At 35.7% G+C, this 22,506-nt stretch overlaps 1 protein-coding gene across 1 annotated transcript; it reads right to left on the bottom strand.

Moving 5' to 3' along the window:
• Positions 1-1,862: 1,862 nt before the first annotated feature.
• On the bottom strand, positions 1,863-20,932 carry LOC117316253 (protocadherin Fat 4-like). Its single transcript, XM_033870791.1, has 18 exons — positions 20,917-20,932; positions 20,050-20,127; positions 16,814-16,975; positions 16,374-16,446; positions 15,589-15,755; positions 14,138-14,341; positions 13,419-13,537; positions 11,550-11,718; positions 9,105-9,266; positions 8,380-8,520; positions 7,926-8,048; positions 7,404-7,570; positions 6,039-6,236; positions 5,187-5,544; positions 4,149-4,307; positions 2,717-2,951; positions 2,439-2,479; positions 1,863-2,102 (listed from the first exon to the last, which is right to left on the bottom strand). The coding sequence occupies exons 1-18, from the start codon at positions 20,930-20,932 to the stop codon at positions 2,023-2,025; spliced, it is 2,652 nt and encodes an 883-aa protein (XP_033726682.1). The 3' UTR covers positions 1,863-2,022.
• Between the last annotated feature and the right edge of the window lie 1,574 nt (positions 20,933-22,506).

Genomic DNA, 22,506 nt, shown 5'->3' with positions numbered 1-22,506 from the left:
GTCGGTCCTCGTGTTCTCGCATGGTCACGTAACCGTCACGAAGGACTACATTAACACTTGGTTGGTAAATATGGCCAGAACACCCGACTAACGTATTTTGCCGTGCAAATAAACATGATACACTTGTTTATCGTACCTAGAAACCGAGGAAAAGTGCTGTTCATTCTTCTATTTATTTATTCACTTTTTCGTTGTTCTCGTACAAATACTTTCACGCTCTTTTCTGTTTCATAAGTATTGATTTTGGGTAGTCATGTACTCTAGGACGATTTATGGAGCAAGTGTTAATGTCCATGCCTCAATATTGGAACTCTTCAGTGTTTTAACTATCGAAATCGGCATATAGAAACGAACAAACGTTGATAGACAAATGAAATGGATTGTTATTAATTCAATAAATTCATTACATATGCTTTCAAGAAGTTAGAAGTTTACGGTTGTACTTGCAAGATTTAACACTGTGGTAAAACCACCGTCCTCGTCGTTGCCATGACAGCCGATCCAAGCTGCGATCACGAATGCACTGACAAAATGAAAGTTGAAGTTTTTTGCGCAACATTCCGTTTTTTTATAAAACTACATTCACACCTCATATTGATTGAGGTTGGTTTACTATACCTGATCAATTGAAATATAAGAAACCTAACAAAAACACTAAAACACACAGAATGAAGCCTTCGTGTGAGGCAGTGCAGACACACCGCGGGATCTGTAAACAATGTGACGTCATCGGAATGTACAAGTTTTACATGGAAACACTAATACGCAACAAAATGGACGCAACATTAACCCACATGCGAATGGGTTTTTTATACAGAGAATCCAAATGATATAGCTTGCTTATCCTTTTGTCATATAAAGAAAGAATAAAAAGAATCATCGTTATCTTATTTACAACATTCATCTTAGTTTGGTTCTTTTGAATTCTTTTGGTTCAATTGGTTTAAATTATCCCTTTAAATAACCTCTTTCATGAACATATATACATCTACCATATTCGAAAACATCAATGCCGTCAATAAGGTAGCAATAGTGATCATATACTACAATTTATTGTATTTTATTATCATTATGATCTTTGTACCTTGTGATCCCATTATCAAAGTGGCAATTGTATCAAATGCTACTTTGTGATGTATAATATAATGGAGTAACAAGAAATACATCTAAGCATTAAAATACAGCTTTTTTAAAAAGATATTGTCTCCTTATTCTAATGAAATTGCAGACAAATTGAACAACATGCGTTGTCGTAATATGATTTATTAATCCGCAATCACGAGAGAAATATTTGACAACAACTTACCAACGAAGGAAGTTTGATACTTATATATCTATTTTCACACTTTAATTGTTATGTTCAATTTGTAACAGTGTTATCGCGTTTCAAAAGTCAAATTCTGCGCTTCCATTTAGGCCTGTTCTTGTGCCGTCATTGCTACAAGCAACCATTCACGGCGAAACGATAGTTCGTGGAAATAATGGGATTTATTTGATAATAAATAAATCTGTTTATCAGAGTACAATATATTAGTCCTTTTGGTGTCTTATTACTGGATTAAGAGTTGTCGCCCTTTTGTCAATTGCGTGCCTTTGAATTATCCCACCTTAGCACTTGAAAATTCCAGACTGCAGGAACGCTGTGTTTGAGCAGTTGATTTATCACCCACCCACCCACCCACCCCACCAATATAGTCATTTTGCTGCTGTTTTGTATTTCTTCTGTATTGTCAGGTGCTTGCTTCAGGCTTTATCCCATTTCACTTGGAAGTTTCCAGTGATAGACGGGTTAGAGATTGCCACCAGGAATAATAATGCTATCAAGTCGATGTCTAGTCATTTGAATTGAGTACTTTGGTGTATATTCTTAAAAAATCAATGAAGAAACTACGTTTAAACATTGATACATTCAATCAGTCTTCAAAATTAAATGTTAGAATTGTGTCAGATAATGGATTGTGGTCGGTAGAAATTTTCTTTCAGAATTTCATATTGATTGATTTCCAATGCGGATCCAAGTCTTCAGAGTGATGTGTTGATTGGATGAGCTAAGTTAGGCGAGGCGAATTTCACGCCCCTCTGTCGATCCCGTTGACCGGAAGCTGTAAAATATACCATCCTGTATTTCTCTTATCAACAATAGGTCTCATTAAAATATTATCACGATTGGATTGCTTATTGCAAAACAGGGAAATGTTTTATTTTATCAATGTTAAGTACATATAAAAAGAAACCTTATTAAACAATTATATATTTATTAATACATATGAATTGTCCTAAAATGCCATAGGCTATTTTCTGTATACGAAAATAATGTCTTAATTGTGTACCATTCCCTTTTCCAAATCTGACCAGAAATATCATTTACAGAATGTAAAATATTATTTCAAGTATAAAATTAGATGTCAGAAGCATACAACTGATTACAAAGTGTTTACCAAAATGTTTGATTTTCCTCGGATGTTTCCTTTTAATGTTTCTGTAAAAGAAATGTGTCCATCGATCACAAATATGGTACTTATTTATTGATTCATTGATTTATTCATTTCGATAAATTTTTAACAAGTTAAATATTGAAGTAGCGTCACTACCAAACATATAATATTATCTAAAAGTATGTCCATTACACACTCTATTTATATAACTGATGCAAGCAGTTATATTATGGCATATACTTATTGTGCTTAGAACTGTGTTTTCATATTTTAAATCTTACCCCTTTTTCTTTTCCCTGCATAGAGATTTAAAATCCTCACGTGTAAGGTTAATCAGGAATCCTTGAGTATAGGCCAAGTATGAAAACACAGCAGCCACAGCGAAGGCAGTCATGAATAAAAGGGTGAACCATGGTATGTTTGGAGGGTACTCGAAAAATGTTATATATCTTTCCGTTGTAGTTGTCGTTGGTACGGTAGTTGTTATATATACTATAACAACAACATTCGCTGTATCTATAAAACAACAAAAGATACTGACATTCAAACAAAACCGTCATGCTTACTCAAAATCGAAATCACGAGGGCATAAACAAATTCCAAAAAAATCAAACAAAAACGTAATTCCAACGCACAATCGAATTCATGAGGGAAGAAAAAAAGACTAAGAAAGTCCCTATTCAAATGAAACCGTAATTCTAACTCAAATTTGTGTTAGCGAGGGCAAAAAAAAAAGCAAACAAAAAGCCGATATTCAAACAAATTGTAATTTTTACTCAAAATGGAGTTCACGAGAAATAAAGAAAAATGAGAGCCGATATTCAACGGAAACCGTTATTCTAACTCAAAATCGAGTTCATGAGGGCAAAAACAAAACAAACAAACAAAACAACACAGGATAGCCGATATTAAAAGGAAACAATAATTCTACCTCAGAAACGAGTTTACGAAGGCAAAAAACATAGCAAAACATACCCCGAAAAACAGGTAAGCCGATTTAACAGATGTACAACGAATTCGTAATTTAAAGAAATGTATACCTTTATATAAAATATGAAGAGCCATGACAATGATACACGGATCACAAGACCATATAATGTTATTATTTCGGGTTAACAATTTAAAGGTTGTTATGGACAAATAACGTTATGTGCACCTTTATATTTGCTGCAAAAAGGGAGGGAAATACAACATGTTTCCAAATTGTTGCTGAACATACATCAAGAGTCCTCAATCCGGGGTTATTATAGGGAACAACCAACCAATTAAAAAATATATATTTTTGAAACAGCCCCTGTGTATAGAAAGTTGAGCCAAGGATAAAATGTCTGGCAGCCACTGATTGGCCAGTATGTTATGAAGTGAGAAAATAGATATGTAGCCTGGTAGGTAACTATCAATAAGAAATGTTGATATAAATTTCGTAAGTCCGATTGATTTTTTTCCCAAAAGTTCAGGTAATAATAATAATCAGGTAAACATTTAAGATTTTTGAGAATTTTTACTGCGAAATTCACCTATTTTCAAAATGGCTACCCTGGAGAAAATTTGAGCTGAAGGACCCAACTTTTTTTTGATTATGTGTTATATCAGACCCTAAACTTTTGTTTTAAACCATAATTGTCAAATTGAATTCAAGAATTTGAATGAAATACTCCAAAACGTGAACACTAAAGTCTATGGGAAAACAATTGGTTGGTTGGTCTCTATTACCTGTTAGACCACCATAGTCTGTTACAGTTGCAGTGAAAGGGAGGTATGCCCCATTTCCGAATGATGAAAGATCCTTATTAAGGTATAAATCCCCTGTGCCGCTCACTCCGAAGTAAGTATCGTTGAGTGTTGATGAGTCAATGGAGTAGGATATTGCTCCTAAAACGTATTGATGCTCAAATCAGCAGTACCAACAATTCATCATTGACTTTAACAATCAAAAGAAATATCTTACACCTACACATTACTAAAAATCTTCAATCATCTGATTATTTTTAATGTTTTCTATATCCTGTTTAATATATATAATAGAGGCTTCGTATATGAGATAAATCTATTCCCAAATAACAAGTATAATCATAAAGTAATTGAATCTCAATCGTAATCAGCAAAACCTACTTGCTAATGTATCTAATAGCAATACTTTTTATTAATTCCAATCTATTATTTTCAGGAAGCAGATACCTATCAATGTCGTTAGACAACATCATTTTATTGATATTGTTATTTTAGGATTCCGGCTTCCATATTAAACATAAATCATTTTGAGGAATTTGTCTTTCAATTATCATGCTGCTGGTTGCTAAACTTAGGAATTGTGATAACCAATTACAAATATATTCCTAAAACCATTTTGTTTTACTGAAACATGTTTTAAATGGAAGCTTATGTACCTCATACACTTTTGTTGGAACAAATTGTATTCTTTTTAAAGCCCCAGACGACATACTTGCCAAATGAGATGAAATTGCGAACTTTTGAAATGCAGGAGACAAACATTATCATGTAGCATTATCCTCAAAGAGAAAGTGACAATTGATCTCTCGGACCAAGATTTTTTTCAGATCCTGTTATCCGTTTTGCATATATTTGGTTTTGATTATATATATACAAAATGTATCTAAGAATTTGACTAAGATACTCCGATACCTCTCACATATCTATATATAGATATGCATCTACTGTTGCAGCTAAAGAAAGATTAACTGTTTGGAAAAGCATTGTTTTGTGTTGTCAATTCCCAAAACAAAGACTCACCGTAGATTCCTAAGTCCCCATCAGTTGCCGCTATATTCCCAATAATCCCACCAACGTTACCGTATATGGTCGTATATATGGTATAGTCCGATTGGGAGAATGCTGGAGTATGGTCGTTGACGTCATTTATTGTGACTATCAATTGAGTGGTATCAGTGAGCTCGCCATCCGATACCGTGGCAGTGCAGGTCAATACTGACGCCGTACCAGAAATGTCAAGGTCATAGGTTCCACTTAAGGTCACAGCGCCTGTACTAGAATCCATGGTGATAGCAGGGCAGTCGACAGTGTAGGAATGTGTATCGCCAGTATCAGGATCCGTTACAGTAAACCCAGGGTTACCAAAGCTCTCCCCTGCCTGTAATACAAATATACAACGTGTTGTTTCAATGCATGAAACAAAAAGCAGTTATGACTGCCATAGATAATGAAGCCTTGTGCTTCAATACAGAATCACAAATGAAGAAAGTTTTGTCTCGAGCCCGGACCGAGTCTCGAACTCTATTACTTGGCCAAAGATAAATTTGACAGTCCCCTCTCCACCAGGTCGACACCCCTTTAAAATTGATTCTTTTATGGCGTGTAGTCATTAACAGTGTATTATCTAAATGCCATGATTGCTATGAATATATATATACATCTGTCCATAGATGCTATTAGTATAAAATTACATATTAAATACACTTTATTTTCGACATGAAATTTACATCTTTAACTCCTGGTTCAAAATACGTCGTACATAAAGGTATTTTGTTCTGGAAGCTGATTTATGATAACGAAACACAATTGTCGAAAATAATTATGGCTGTCGCAATTTGACTGTATTGTAAAATTCAAGTATATTCTCCATACACTGCCCTCATTTCCGGTGACGTAATAGATTGTAGTTCCGAAAGCTGGAGCCTCGTTTATGTCAATCACATCGATGGTGAATGTGGAGTAGGTATCAGTCGCCGCGCCGTCTGTAACGCTGATGTCCGCGGTAAAACTCTTACTGGTCAAACTCTCATAGTCTACTACGGTGGCTGAAGAAGGTGGACAATAGCCCAGCTAGAAAGGAAAAAAACGATATATGCAAATAGTAGTCATCAACAACTGTACAATATCCCAGCTTGAAGGAAAAACACAAACGAGGAAGGTAGATAATACAATTTAATAGGTGGACAATAACCCAGCTAGAAGGAAACAAAATATAAACAATGTAGACAGATACTACCCCTTCAAGCGTTTAATATATATTTGAAATCATTATGCCATATAGTCGTAAAAAGAAATAAGTTTTAACAACTTTCAACATAAATCGAGATCACCGGTATTTTTTGTTTTTGTTTTCTTTTGGTCCTTCACAAATAAAAACAAGCATCTCATAACAACATGGATCTGAACTAGATGCACTAAACATAGACATAAATGTCTACAATCAAAGCTTATCATTGACATCACCATAACTAATTATCAATGCCATCAAAACTGTCCACCAATACCATCATAGCTATTCACCAACATCATCATAGCTAACCATCAATATCATCAATGCAAACCACTAATATCAACATCGCAAAGCACTAGCACCATCATAACAAGTCACCAACATCACCATAGCTAACCATCAATATCATCAATGCAAACCACTAATATCAACATCGCAAAGCACTAGCACCATCATAACAAGTCACCAGCATCACCATAGCTTACCAGCAATACCATTATTCCAACTGCATTATTTTTTTCGAATTAATGTGGTGTTAGACATTTTTCAACAGTAATCGACATAACAGCTAGAAGTTGAAGTTTGCAGGTTGATATAGACAATGGGAAAGTCAACATCATGTTCGATATGAAGTCAGACATACTCGATTATTGATCACGCGATTCTGTTGCCACCACCTAGGTTTTCATATTAATTATTAAGCACGGATGTGACTTAGATTGTATGTCTTCCGTGGAGCAGAGGACGCTTACCCTTCCGGAACATGTGGTCTTATTCTTCTTGCTTTTTGCATGTTTTTTTTTTTTAAGAAAATCCATATTTTCATTTGTATTTTGCTCTAGTTCTGTCGATTTCGAATTTAGAATACGGTAGCATTCGGTTGTTTTTTTAGATATATCTTTCCATTTTTTTTATTTTTTTTTTTAATTCATTGTTCTTTTTGTTTTTTTGTTTTTAGGTTATAATTAATAATTGGGAAACTTACTAGATGTATCAAACGAAAAGACAGTAGCTCCTTCGGTAGCAGGTGTGTAGGTGATGCTATAGGTTAGCGTATCCGAGTCTGGATCTGCAGCATTTATCTGATAAATAGAGTTGCTTTTTGCACTGTTCTCCATTAATGACAGGCTGAACGTCAGAGGTGTGTTCCGTATAACAGGTGGCGAATTTATGCCTATATTACATAAACATAATGTGTTATTCATATATTCTTTTAACTTGAACGATAATATAGCATACACTAATTAAAATAAAGTAATACCCAACCTTATACAGCAGTAAAAAGGATAAATATGACGTCACAAGTTATAAACCGTTTCTCTCCATACGAAATATAGACTACAGTGAATAAAGCATGCACATGCGATCGTAGTGACCATCAAACACTTCTACAGCTAATTTATAAGATTGATTTAATTAAAGAAAAAACACTATTCATGATAGCCATCAATAGCTGTTTTTTCTGATACTTTCTAAAGAAAGTAGCTACGTATAGTGTATGATACATGTACATGTTGTAACCGACTTACCAGTAACTATGACAGTCAGCGTCCTCGGTCCCACAGTGTTTGTTCCGTCAGTGATTGTGACGTATACTTCATATCCAGGTATGGTTAATGCCGAGATATCTGCATTCGTCTGTATTTCACCACCTAAAACCATAATGAATGAATTATCAGTAATATATACAACAATCTTTCCTTTTTATCAATCGATTACAATCAGGGAGATGTACATGTATAGCATTTTAAACAAAATATATCGACCAATTCTTGAAGTTTTTTCCTGTGTCCTTATTATTTTTGCTTTTTTTACCCTTTACATTGAAATGATCTTCATCGTCATACAAGATTCATTATAAAACATATAAGGACGTTCTTTGCTCTTAATGTCTTCAAATGTTTATAGACCATAAAATGATATTAAAACAAACATTTCTTTAAATAATGTTTATATATTATAAAAGAACACGTGATCACGTGCCGGCGGTTATTGTAAACGGACAGGTTCCTGTCAAGCACGTGACTCCGTTGAACGTGACGGTATCAGCAACGTCAACATCGGTAGCTGTTACAGCAAACACACTGGTACCGGTTGCTATGGTACTGGCAATCGTTGCTTTATCTATCATTGCAAAATTCACAATAGTTATAAACAATTTTGTTACACATGAAAAAACAACAGAATCATCACTGATAATGTAACTTACAAAGGATCAACGCTTGATTTTATAGGGGGCATCTCATTTGAAAATAAGTTTTCCTTGATAGATAAGAAGTGAGGCTTGTCTTTGTTTGTTGTGGGACGAGCAAAAATAAAGATTTACAAGAAGACTATTGAATAGCTTACAAGTGGAAACCAACAAGGCGCCGAAGAAAGGGAAAAAGTCCCGTTCGATGACATATACCTTTTAAAACTACATGTGTAGGTCAAAAGCGGGTTAAGTCCTATCCTCAAAATAACAACTAGGATGATTACAATGGAAACATTAGGTATATCAACAAACACGTCAGGCTTCATACCCCTCAGGGAAATATAATATTTCCTAATGAGGTTATGATGTCAACAATTAATATTCCCCAACCTGCAAGTCTCCAAACATTCTGCTGTTATTTTTGTTCCGTTAGTAGACGACAGTTGTCACGGATATCACGATAATAGGAGCAAATTCTGGAATATAGAATCAACTGGGACCTGTTAATATCTACCTGGCAGGTTTGTGAATATCGGTGGAGTGTTGGCTGTAACGTAGACATAGAAAGTTCCGCTGTCTGAGGCTCCATAGGAATCTGTACATGTGGCGTCAAATTGATACTTCTTTGTCGTTAGATAATCGAACCCGGGATTTAAAATGGAGTATATTCCATATGCTAAAATAAAAATACACATGTATATATATTTGAGTACTGTGCCGAGAAAGCACCGGCCTCGTGGCAGATTATATGTTTTCATATACCTCACAGATGATCCCGTGATTGCTTGGAAAACCAATCTCACACGGCTTAGGAATAGGCAGCTGTCACGTGCTATGACGCTACTAATAATAGTGTATAGCGTAACCACGTGGTAAATTGATACAATCATCAATTTCGACACAAATTTTCAAAGGGCATTGGTAATGGTGCGACAAAAAAGATTCAAGGCGCCTTACAATTTGTTAAGTAAAGTGAGAAGAAAACAGTTACGAGTTCGAAACCCACGTGGGGCTTTTTCCTGGTACTGACCGTATGTCAGTGGTGTTGAGATCATTTCAAAGCATCAAATGTATGGTTGGATCGTTTTTTGAAAAGACACAACATTGTTTTTGGAACCCAAAGTGGCGAACGTGGTGATGTTAATAAAGAAGTCGTTGGCGACTGGAAAAGAAAATTCCGGAACTATGTCGGGAATATTTACCAGAGAATATTTTTGATATGGACGAAACTGGACTGTTTTTCGGGGACAACTAGGACAACATTTCACCTGAAAGGGGATGATTGTTCAGGCGGTAAACGATTGAAAGAAAGAATCACAGTGGCTTTGTGTGCCTCATTAACAGGAGAGAAACTTACCCCGCTTGTAATTTGGAAGTCAAAACACCCCAGGGCTTTTTAGCACATTAAAAGTGAAAACCTACCTATGATATACAGAAAAAATAAAAACAAGCCTAGATGAACAATTTTTTTTCTTTTGAAGAATGGCTAAAATATTTAGACAGTATTTTCAAACGCCAGAGATAGGCGGATTCTATTGTTTATAGACAATGCCCCGTCACACCCTCATGTGAGCCTAACTCACATTGTTCTCAAATTTTTACCTGCCAACACCTCATGTCTATCTCAGCCAGTGATTCAAGGGATCATTCAGGCAACAAAACTCCAGTTTAGGAAACGCCAGGTAAGTGTTTTTCCCTTTTATGTTTTTCATTTGAATTTCTTTTTATTGCTTCGTTGATCATTTTATTTGATATGCATGTATAATCAATCACAAGAATATGTTTGGTTCTGATTTCACTTTTTTCTTTATTGCAGTTGAGACACATGCGAGATGGACCGACAACCAGGAGCAAAAGGGGCAACTCTGCTGAAACAACCATACTTGTTGTCATTTACTGGATACGCCAGGCATGGCAGGAGGTTAACGGTGGTACCATTACAAAGTGCTTTTATAAGTGTGGGTTTGATTCAGTACTCAACCGGAATACGGATGATAAGAATGTGATTCAAGATGATGATGACTTCGATGAGGAGGATGATCCCCGCTCTCTGTTTGGGAATTATCAAAAGTTCTGTATCAGTGCGAATTAGTAAACACACCTGATTTGGACTCGAACATGAAAACATGTGATGATCATACCGAACAACTTGACTGGGATCGTCCTTTAGTTAATGTTTTAGATTACTTCAAATCTGCTGAAAATGACCTGGTGATTCGGATAATTCTGTTGAGAGGAAGATGATGATACAACTTGCGTACTACACTTAAGTTACAGTGATGTGCACAAAATCTGACTGAAATTAAATAATTTTATTGCCAGAAAGGTCACACAGAAATGCTAACAGCTATTATGAAAGCTGAGGCTGAACATAACTATATGTGAAATGTACAAGCAAGCAAACTATGATTGCAGATTTCTTTAAGAAACAATAAATTCATCAAAACTTAATACAGGTTTGACTGTAATTATAAAGAACATTTTTAGAAAATCAATTAAAGCGAAAGTGAAATTTACATAAACTATTGAATGAGCATGCCAACCACTGGTAAGAATAGCAAAGAACTTCTATTGTTTTAGCCCTGGTCTTAATGTGTTAATGTTAGTCAGGAACTAAGTACGGCTTGTAAATACTGATAATGTACATAGTTTAACGCTTTTCGTGGCGCTGGAAGCGTACTGAATTAATTATGATTTTGATAAGTATACTATATAAAATGTCTGCAGCAAATAATGTTGATGTGCCCATTCATCATTGCGCTTATCTGCTAAACCTTTTGAATGCTCTAAACCTGCTTCGTTAGTGAAACCCCGAAACCTTAAACCCAGGGCAAAAACATTCAGTAGGATTTGTAGCGTGCAACAAGTGCACGTTTTTTTTTACGCAAAACATGATTATTCATTGGGAGTTTATTGTCAAAACATAGTACTGTTCTAAACATAAACATTAAAGGCTCACTTGTTCCTGTGACAATAGCGGTGGAGAATTTCGGGGCGGCAGCCAAGTTACAGCTGGCGATACTGTCGGTCGGAGAGGCGTCTGAAGTGGCCAAGGTATGGAGAAGGGTCTGGGTGGTGATATCCTGACTCACCACGGCGTAACTAGGGAGGTTGGTGATATAGATAGGCTGTCAATAACAATATATAATCAAACTTAATCGCCTCGAACTCTGATATCATAACTCGAACACTAAATCATTGTAAAAATTGCAGTTCAGAGAGTAGGTACTGGGCTACTCGATTACCCCCGAATTACATGTCGATCTACTGGTAATTACAGAATCGTGCATGTTATTGTCAACTAGAATGTGCTAATTCTTCTAATGGTTTTGTCAGGCTAATGGAACTAAAGTGAACTTACCGAATCACTAAGTGGTCAACCGGAACTTACCGAATCTATCAAGTGTTCGACAACGCGAATTACCGAATTATCTAGTCATCTACCGGAAATTACCGAATTAACCAGTCATCTACTGGAACTTACCAAACTATCCAGTCATATATTAGAACGTATCGAATTATCATGTCATCTACCTGAACTTAGCGAATTATAAAGTCACCTACTGGAACTCACCGAATTATCCAGTCATCTACCAGAATTTACCGAACAATTCAGTCACCTTTTGAAACTTACCAAATTATCGAGTCATCTACTGGATCTAACCGAACTATCCAGTCATCTTGTGGAACTAACCAAACTATCCAGTCATCTTGTGGAACTAACCGAATTATCCAGTCATCTTGTGGAACTAATCGAACTATCCAGTCATCTTGTGGAACTAACCGAACTATCCAGTCATCTTGTGGAACTAACCGAACTATCCAGTCATCTTGTAGAACTAACCGAATTATCCAGTCATCTACTGGATCTAACCGAACTATCCAGTCATCTTGTGGAACTAACCGAATTATTCAGTCATCTTGTGGAACTAACCGAACTATCCAGTCATCTTGTAGAACTAACCGAATTATCCAGTCATCTACTGGATCTTACCGAATTATCCAGTCATCTTGTGGAACTAACCGAATTATTCAGTCATCTTGTGGAACTAACCGAACTATCCAGTCATCTTGTGGAACTAACCGAATTATTCAGTCATCTTGTGGAACTAACCGAACTATCCAGTCATCTTGTGGAACTAACCGAATTATCCAGTCATCTACTGGATCTAACCGAACTATCCAGTCATCTTGTGGAACTAACCGAACTATCCAGTCATCTTGTAGAACTAACCGAATTATCCAGTCATCTACTGGATCTAACCGAACTATCCAGTCATCTTGTGGAACTAACCGAATTATTCAGTCATCTTGTGGAACTAACCGAACTATCCAGTCATCTTGTAGAACTAACCGAATTATCCAGTCATCTACTGGATCTTACCGAATTATCCAGTCATCTTGTGGAACTAACCGAATTATTCAGTCATCTTGTGGAACTAACCGAACTATCCAGTCATCTTGTGGAACTAACCGAATTATTCAGTCATCTTGTGGAACTAACCGAACTATCCAGTCATCTTGTGGAACTAACCGAATTATCCAGTCATCTACTGGATCTAACCGAACTATCCAGTCATCTTGTGGAACTAACCGAACTATCCAGTCATCTTGTAGAACTAACCGAATTATCCAGTCATCTACTGGATCTAACTGAACTATCCAGTCATCTTGTGGAACTAACCGAATTATTCAGTCATCTTGTGGAACTAACCGAACTATCCAGTCATCTTGTGGAACTAACCGAACTATCCAGTCATCTTGTGGAACTATCCAGTCATCTACCGGTACTTGACGCATTATAAAGTGATTGACCACGGGAACTTACCGAATTCGTTACCGTTATTGTCAGAGTACCGGTGCCCGTTTTACCACAAGAATCCTGTACTCGGAACGTTAGAGGGTAGGAACCAGCAGCAATCGTATTAACAGCTGTTGTCACCCGAACTGAAAACAGAAAAAAGCAGAAACAACCTACTGGTAGCCATCGATCATTCTACAGAATTTAACCAAATATCGCAAAGAGCGGGACAATAATAAAACGTATAACGAGGGAAAGAGTGAAGAACTGGACACATAACCAATGTTCCGCATCAACCGACGGGAGCTTGTTTGAAAGATACATGTAAGCAGACAACGTTTTGTTTTGATGACGTAGCTCTAATTCAGTCTGCAGTTCAACATGTGCGAAAATATTACCTATCACTCCTGTCATTATCAACTGGGCGGAAGTTATCTTTCTTTTAATAAAAATATGAAAAAGAAGAAAAAAAGGATGAATCCGAAAGCAACGTTCTGCGTATAAATAGCGATATAATTGATTATTACTATTTCAACCAATTTTATCGGCCGCAAAGAAAAGTCAGTAGGATAAAGCATCAGATATAGCATATCCATGCCTTCTTCCTCAGGTGAAAAATGGACAACAGGCATAGCCTACCTCAGTTTGTAGCTATAAAGAAAACAAGACGAAAAATGATGAGTTTCCTCAAAGAAAGGATTATAAATGATGAAGATTAGAAATGAAAACAATGCCAGTATACATACGTGTATTTGCATCGAACGCAAATTCAGTGGAAGCTGACGTCATACTTGTTGTTATGGTGTCGCCGTCATCATCGTACACTACCAAGGTGAACACGAGGAACCCTGTTTGTGAGGTGTCGCTGATCGAGGTTGTCGTCGGCGCCAAGTTTGTTATAGTTGGCGCAGTACCTGCAGCAACAGAGCACTTGTCAAATGGTGTTACGACTTCGGCATAAAATGATAAAGATCGTTTAATAGAGCATTAGGATGTTTAAAGTTTCAAACCATACAAAATGTTACATAATATATGCTATACTTTGCTACACTATAAAACGTTTTTCTTGTTGTTCTCTATGGAACATTTCAAGTTCACTAATAATTAAATTTCATCCCGAAGAGATAAAAAAAACGTTTTCTGTGTCTATATATGGTGTATGCAAAAACCTTAAAATCTATCATTATAAGGACGAAGCCGTTATCTTTGTTTTTTTTTTTTTTTTTTTTTTAGATTAAATTTATTTCTTTATCATGGGTGTCATATCTTGTGAGAACCAGTATTGCGCTGTCGGCATTTTGTCATTTTTCAATAGAAGCAAACTTCCAACTCAGCTTCGTTCGATTTTCAATGAAAATATAGGAATATTAAAGTGGGAAAAATCAAACGAATAAATGTAGCAATCCTAATTTTGTAAGTTTTTAACATTAAATAGAGACTATGACAATGTTCAACAAAGAAAAATTTACCATATGTACTGCATGGAAAGACTACAAGGGAAATTATATGATTTACTACTTATGGGGAAAAACGTGTTCCGAAAAAGTAAGCGACTTCACTTTACCAACATGAAGGTGTATTTCGAGTCTGAAATTGATTTTGACGAGATAAAAATGTGACGTAAGCAGCGAAGGCAACCTTAATCATCGAGATTACATGTATACCATTAATGTTAAATGATGGAGGGGGAATTACAAATCATTCATGTTTCAAACTGTACCATAGAGAGATTAAAATCACGGACGTGAGAGAAAACAGCTAATAGTTAAAGTATACAATGCCCCTATTGATAATTTTTCCATTTTTATTCAATGCGTGACGTGCAGGGTTGCGACAAATCTCCGAGACAAATGGCTGCCAGCAGCACTTCCTTCCCAGAAATATCAAAGGAGATACCTAGCAAAAACTGAGACAACATACCTATTAAGAGGATAAACTTTGGTATATCACAAACAGTATTGAATATAAACGTGACGTTTTCATGACTACGCTCAGTCACCTTCATCAGACAAATGACCAAATCCACAGGTCTTTTTCGTCCACAATATAACCTTTATATCTACTATGTTTTGAAGTCGTTTCAATTGGGATTAAATCTAAATCTGGCTTCGATATACCAAAATCTATTCACATTTATTCTTAACAACAAGCAGAATAGGTTCCATAACATTTTAAATAGATTAGAAATAATGTTCACCTGGTTGTATCATAGCTTGGAATCCAAATCGCTTTCCAGATTGCGTGGCATCGCCAGACCAATCATGAGTGTTCCCTACTACCAAGGCCCCCACAGCAGTAGACGTTCGGTAGTCTGGACCTCCTCCATTGTTTTTATAGCTTACCACGGACGCCACAGGAGAATACCTTTTAATAACACCAAGATAATTTCACTTAAACCATTTTTACAGTAAGGTAAAGCGATTCTGGTATAGAGATAAATAGTGAACGAAATGCGCACCATAACCTGCAATTTATGATTGATGATTGTTTTTAAATAAATAAGGAAAATCACTTAACAAGCGAACTAATTGAAAATATATATTATTGATGAAGTCGGGTTTTAAATATTTCCAAGAAAATCCAATAATAAAGTAGTCCGCTATTTCTTAACGTTTTTGTTCATGTGAAATAGGTAGAAACTGAGTTCATATCATGTCAATCTTTAAGTATACTGGCTATAAGCGCTTCATAGTTATTGAATAGCCTGTAATTATTCTGAATATTCCCGTTGTAATACTACGCGCTTTATGTAACTGTGTGGATGTACATTTTACCCCAGTTGTCATTGTTATTCATATATGATTGTCTTTCTGTGTGGACTTATATGCAATGTATTTCAGGAAAATTCAAAGCTTTAGAACACCTTAATAAGAGAACTTAAGAAATACAATGTACAAAGAAATAATGTATGTGCTTACTAAACATTCTTGTTAAGTTTTTATTATCAAAATATTCATTTCCGTTACAACAACATATACGCACCATCCAATGATATCCCCCTGGTTGACTGGGATCCGATTGATGCCAGTAAAAGTAGCTGTATTACTACCAGTACCTAAAAAGATATGAGATATTTCACAAAAAGACCAAAACTTCAAAATATAACTTGTGCCTTAATAATCTAGACTGAGGAAGTTCATTTACAAATGGCATTTACTGACATAATTATCTTGTTAAGTCCCAAAGTAGAATAAGATAACCAAAATAGCACATTGTATTTAAAACAAAAATAATTATGACTTGTAAAAAAAGATGAATTTGATAAATATGATTATGATCGGTTTAATACATTTCGAAAATAAAAAACAACAAAACAAAAGGAAAAAACTAAATAGATATTTCCAGCTTTCCTGAACTGGAAAGGTTACCCAAATCTCCCTACTTCAATATATATCAGTTTGATGTTAAAGTGTAGGACATACCTGTAGGAGTATGTTGGTGCTGTCCAACTAACTCATAAACATCCCCACCAGTGTCTCTCCACACTTGAAAATAAACTATGTTCACACTTTGGGCATAGTATAGCCACTCATAGATAACACCACAGGTACATCCTAACGCGTCATCCGTCCACAGGCTCATACCTATACAGAAAAAAAATGTTTCTTCCATCAGCTTCACATGAATCCTTGAAAGTACCACTAACACCACGTGTGTTACTGGCGAGCTACCAGAAAAAAAACTTGATAGTCCCACTTACACCACGTGTGTTATTGGCGAGCTACCAGAGAAACAAAACTTGATAGTCCCACTATCACAACGTGTGTTAATGGCGAACTACCAGAAAAAAACTTGATAGTCCCAATATCACTACGTGTGTTATTGGCGAGCTACCAGAAAAAAACTTGATAGTCCCACTATCATTACGTGTGTTATTGGCGAGCTACCAGAGAAACAAAACTTGATAGTCCCACTATCACAACGTGTGTTAATGGCGAACTACCAGAAAAAAAAACTTGATAGTCCCAATATCACTACGTGTGTTATTGGCGAACTACCATGATAAAACTTGGTACTCCCACTAACACCACGTGTGTTATTGGCGAGCTACCAGAAAAAAAACTTGATACTCCCACTAACACCACGTGTGTTATTGGCGAGCTGTTAGAAAAACAACGTACACGTAAGCATCGTCTTGATGTTCTTGTGAAGACATTGGTGTGTATACTTTGCTCTTGAAGGGGAAACAATGTTTGTTGCGTAAAATATACTAGCTGAAAAAAGAAACGTAAGTTCGGTTTTTCTTATACAAATTATAGACTTGTGGTCTAAATTAGAGTAAATTTTACACTGAGCTAACTCCGTGCACTGTGTTTTTCAATCAAAATTCAGTCGATCGTGACCCCACTTGACGCTGCATGCTTTTAGCATACGCCACTCGCACCTCCGTAACCGATCTTAGACGGCGACGGAGACGGCTTGTCAAGCTGTCGACACTCGTGGTCGGTCAGTATGTCAAAGAACGGTAACAAATTGGTTGCGGAAGGTTTAAGGCAACGACGTCCCTATGTTGGTCCGCCACCGACGCAGAGGTGCACCTGCACCTAGTCGGTTTCGTTTGGCCAATTGGAGACGCGTGTTGTTCACTGACGAGTCTCGCTTCACGCTTTACATGTCAGATGGAACACAACGTGTTTATCGACGTAGTAGTGATCGTAACGGAAAGAGACAGATCCAGGGAGGGTTTGTTATGGTAAAGGTAAGGATATCTCAAGGCGTGAAAACACCTCTCGTGGTTATCCATGGTAATCTTACAGCAGTTAGATATCAGGACCATGTCCTGAGACCACATGTTCTTCCTTTTATCCATGAACTTAACCTAACGTTGCAGCAGGACAACGCGAGGCCCCATATTGTTAGGGTTTGTCGTGACTTTCTGGCTAAAATCAGTCCAGATATGTTTCTAATCGAATATTAATGGGACGTACGAGAAAGAAAGCGCGTCAACGTCCCATATATCGTCACTCATCTAACGCAGTCCCTTCTGCAGGAGTGGAATGATATCCCTCAAAGGTCAATAGACATTATGATGAGCAGCGACTGATGTTAGGGATGGGCAAATACGCTACTGATTTGGATTAGGAACCGGCGTAGGGTACTTCTGTTTTAACGGTGTTCACGGAAACACCATTTGTGTTAGGACAACAAAAATCATCAAAATGTATTCAATAATTAGGAAATAGTCGAGAAATAATCATGAACACACCATCAAAAATTCATGTGAATAATAACTAAATAAACTAATATGATGCTAATATAAAAACATTATCTTTATCAAAGACAATTAAATGCTCAATTGCCTCTATATAACCAAGTCTCTCGAAACTCTAGCGGTTCATAAGCGTCCCTACGGCAACTAAAACGCAGATATACACCCGGCTACTAGTGATTAATATTATCCAATCGGACAAGCATAAATAATAGAACAAGCATTGCGTTATTAGTTGATTCAATGTACGTACGCGTCGTCAACTTTGAATATTTTGAACAATTTTAACGAATATATATATATATTAATGATACGGTAACATGTTATTTCATATCCATGCCTAAACACAAAATATAATTTTAGGACATGCATTCCGGTAAGAATGTCCATTACAACTGTTAAATAACATTCAGTTTATACCACACATGGAATAAACTCTAAATGCGTTTTGATTGGTTGACACGCTGACCTTTGACCGGGAATATTTTTAATCATGTGGTTCAATACGATTTGATTGGCAAACACTTGAATGCCGTTTCACGATGTCCCGAAAATGATAACGCACAAAAAGTAATTCGCAGTTGTTTTTGTCATATTTTTGAAAATATATGTAGATTTATATACATGTAATGTTTTGAAAACAATAAACTTGCTTATGATTTGTTAAGACTTGTTATCAATTGTAATATTTCCATACATTTCAGAAATTGTCAATTTTGCATATTAATTAGTGGCATTTCAATATAACCTCCTTACACTATACCCTGATATTGTGAAAGAACACATGTTGATACAAAACAGGTCAATACATCCTCAGAATACAATGTAGCTTTTTTTATCGTGGTAGAAACAGTTTACACAAACTCGTGATTGTTGTATATGGCATTTCTTTCACTTTCGATAGTTACTTTTCCAAAATTACAACAACAAAAAACTCGAAAAAGCTGTGTTTTTGTAAATTCTGAAAAATAACTAATTAAAATGGAAGAAATACCATATACAACGCCCACTCGTCGTGTAACCTATAACTATATATTATTGTCCGTTATTATAAGGCCTTTAGCAATCAGTCAATGTCTCCATAGTTAGTAAACATCCGGAGCTGCCATTCGTCGCTAACGGCTTCTACACGACATTATTAGCACTGTCTAATCACGTACTGGAATAATATTACATCCAATATAATAAGAATTCATGTCGTCTCTGCTTGGAAACATATAAGGACTTATAAAATTTGTATCTTATAATAGGTATAAACATATGTATAAAGTTTCCGTCAATAAAATTGTATGTACAAACGCTGTGAAACTTCTCATACACGTGATTGTATGTAGTGTTTTTGTGATATCAGTGTCTTATTGTGGTTATTGTTGTAGATGACATTTACTGCCTGTCTTATTTGATATATACATCGTATATATTAGGTAGAAAAGCATTAATTCAACTTACCATTCACTCCAAAGTCGCCTGAATTTCTTGTTAAAGGAGTATTGTCACCAACAGACGTCCCTGATGTACAATCAGCACCTGTACATACAAGTAAACCACGCTGATTATCAAACAGTTAACATTTTAAAAGTCACATTTCACGTCATAGCTTTCTTGTCCTTGATTAAAGCATGGATAAATCTAGTAAATACTGGCTTTTTAAATCTACAAAAAAAGATATGAATGCTTATTGTTAGGTAATATATTGTTAAAATTAAGCAAATTGTAAATCAATCACAAAATCTCTGCAAAATGATTTGGAGTTCATCCCGAACCATGCCAGAATTTTCTGAAAAACTGCACAATGAAGAGTTTAATTTTCAGTCACTTGTAAAAGTAGAGAAATATCTTATGTGGTGTTAATCAGTTTGTTAGTGTGTATAATTCAATCTTGCTAGTAAGAAGCAATTTGCTGGGCTTGAATACTTACAAATGTATGTAATCAGGCTATAGGTAAAAAATGACGTTGTCGTTTGTAACGACGCCTCTGATTGGTTGATACAGCGGAGTAATAATTTCTCAAAGAAAATAGTTCATCAATAAAAGTAGAATTCCACAGAAGTTTTAATAGATCGAATTATAGGATCAACTTGGATTTAGTTATAGTTATGGAGCTAAAACATAAAATCACTTTGGTATAAGTAAACCAGTATAAGATTTAAGACTGATGTTTCTGACCACAATTTGCCTTTTTCATATGATAAATGGTCAGTGCTTTGTATATTACACTGTGTGCATGCTACGCTGCATTATTCATTTGTCTGATGAAAGTGACAGGGTGTAGTTACCGAAATGTCAAGCTTTAACCCAATACTGGTTGGGAAATACCAACGTCTATTCCCATTTTAGTGTTTGTGATAGATAAGATGCACACCAATGCACATCAATGCAAACGGGCCGCGGTGACCGAGTGGTTAGGTGTCCCGACACCTTATCACTAGCCATCCACCACTGGCTCGCTTGAGTTTCAAACCAACGTCGATGGGTTTTTTTCTCGGGGTACTCCGGCTATCTTATACCTCTAAAGCCTGGTACGTCCTGTAATTACACTTGTTGTTCATAGGACGTTTAACAAACTAAACAAGCACAGCCACTAGGTTCTAGATTACAGTGTCTTTGATATGTCGAATAAATAGATATATCGTTTCATAGAGACCTAATAATAACATAATCTTTAACGTATATATGTGGTTATGACTATGTTGAAGTAAAGGTAGAAGTAATTAACATTTTATTACACTAGTTAATTGGTATGATGAAAAAATTCAGTTTCCATAAGTATGATGTATTTTACCATTCAGATGTTAAAGATGTATAACAAACTTTTTTAGTTAATCTATTAAGACACACTTTGTATAATGATTATTTTTAAGAGTTCTTACTGCGAAATTATTGATATTAACCCCAAAAGAATCATTTCTATATTAGAGGAAGGGGTCTAAGCTTATTATGAGTGAATGAGTTATCTGAAGGATCGATCAAAGTAAAATATAAAGGATTGTACCGATTCATATCTCAGGGGTCGAGTAAGATAGGTAACAAGTAACATCTACAGTATCAGGTAAGGTAACAAGTAACATATAAAGTATCGGGTAAGGTAACAAGTTACATCTACAGTATCGGGTAAGGTAACAAGTAAAATCTACAGTATCGGGTAAGGTAACAAGTAATATTTAAAGTATCGGGTAAGGTAAAGTAACATATAAAGTATCGGGTAAGGTAACAAGTAACATCTACAGTATCGGGTAAGGTAACAAGTAACATATAAAGTATCGGGTAAGGTAACAAGTAACATATAAAGTATCGGGTAAGGTAACAAGTAATATATAAAGTATCAGGTAAGGTAACAAGTAACATATAAAGTATCAGGTAAGGTAACAAGTAACATATAAAGTATCGGGTAAGGTAACAAGTAACATATAAAGTATCGGGTTAAGGTAACAAGTAACATATTAAGTATCGGGTAAGGTAACAAGTAACATATAAAGTATCGGGTAAGGTAACAAGTAACATATAAAGTATCGGGTAAGGTAACAAGTAACATATAAAGTATCGGGTAAGGTAACAAGTAACATATAAAGTATCGGGTAAGGTAACAAGTAACATATAAAGTATCAGGGTAAGGTAACAAGTAACATATAAAGTATCGGGTAAGGTAACAAGTAACATATAAAGTATCGGGTAGGTAACAAGTAATATATAAAGTATCGGGTAAGGTAACAAATAATATATAAAGTATCGGGTATGGTAACAAGTAACATATAAAGTTTCAGGTAAGGTAATAAGTAATATATAAAGTATCGGGTAAGGTAACAAGTAACATATAAAGTATCGGGTATGGTAACAAGTAACATATAAAGTTTCAGGTAAGGTAATAAGTAATATATAAAGTATCGGGTAAGGTAACAAGTAACATAT

This window comes from Pecten maximus, chromosome 18 (genome assembly GCF_902652985.1).
Source record: "Pecten maximus chromosome 18, xPecMax1.1, whole genome shotgun sequence".
NCBI classification, from domain to species: domain Eukaryota; kingdom Metazoa; phylum Mollusca; class Bivalvia; order Pectinida; family Pectinidae; genus Pecten; species Pecten maximus.
The sequence above is the reverse complement of the archived record's forward strand: the minus strand, read 5'-3'. Positions and strand labels throughout refer to the sequence as shown.

Bases quoted from the DNA above. Each gene is read 5' to 3' on its own strand.
- LOC117316253 (XM_033870791.1), bottom strand. The intron at 16,976-20,049 runs GTAAGTTGAATT...TTTTCTGTATAG, and splicing joins AGGCGACTTTGGAGTGAATG to GTATGAGCCTGTGGACGGAT. The intron at 7,571-7,925 runs GTAAGTCGGTTA...TATGTAATATAG, and splicing joins GCTGACTGTCATAGTTACTG to GCATAAATTCGCCACCTGTT.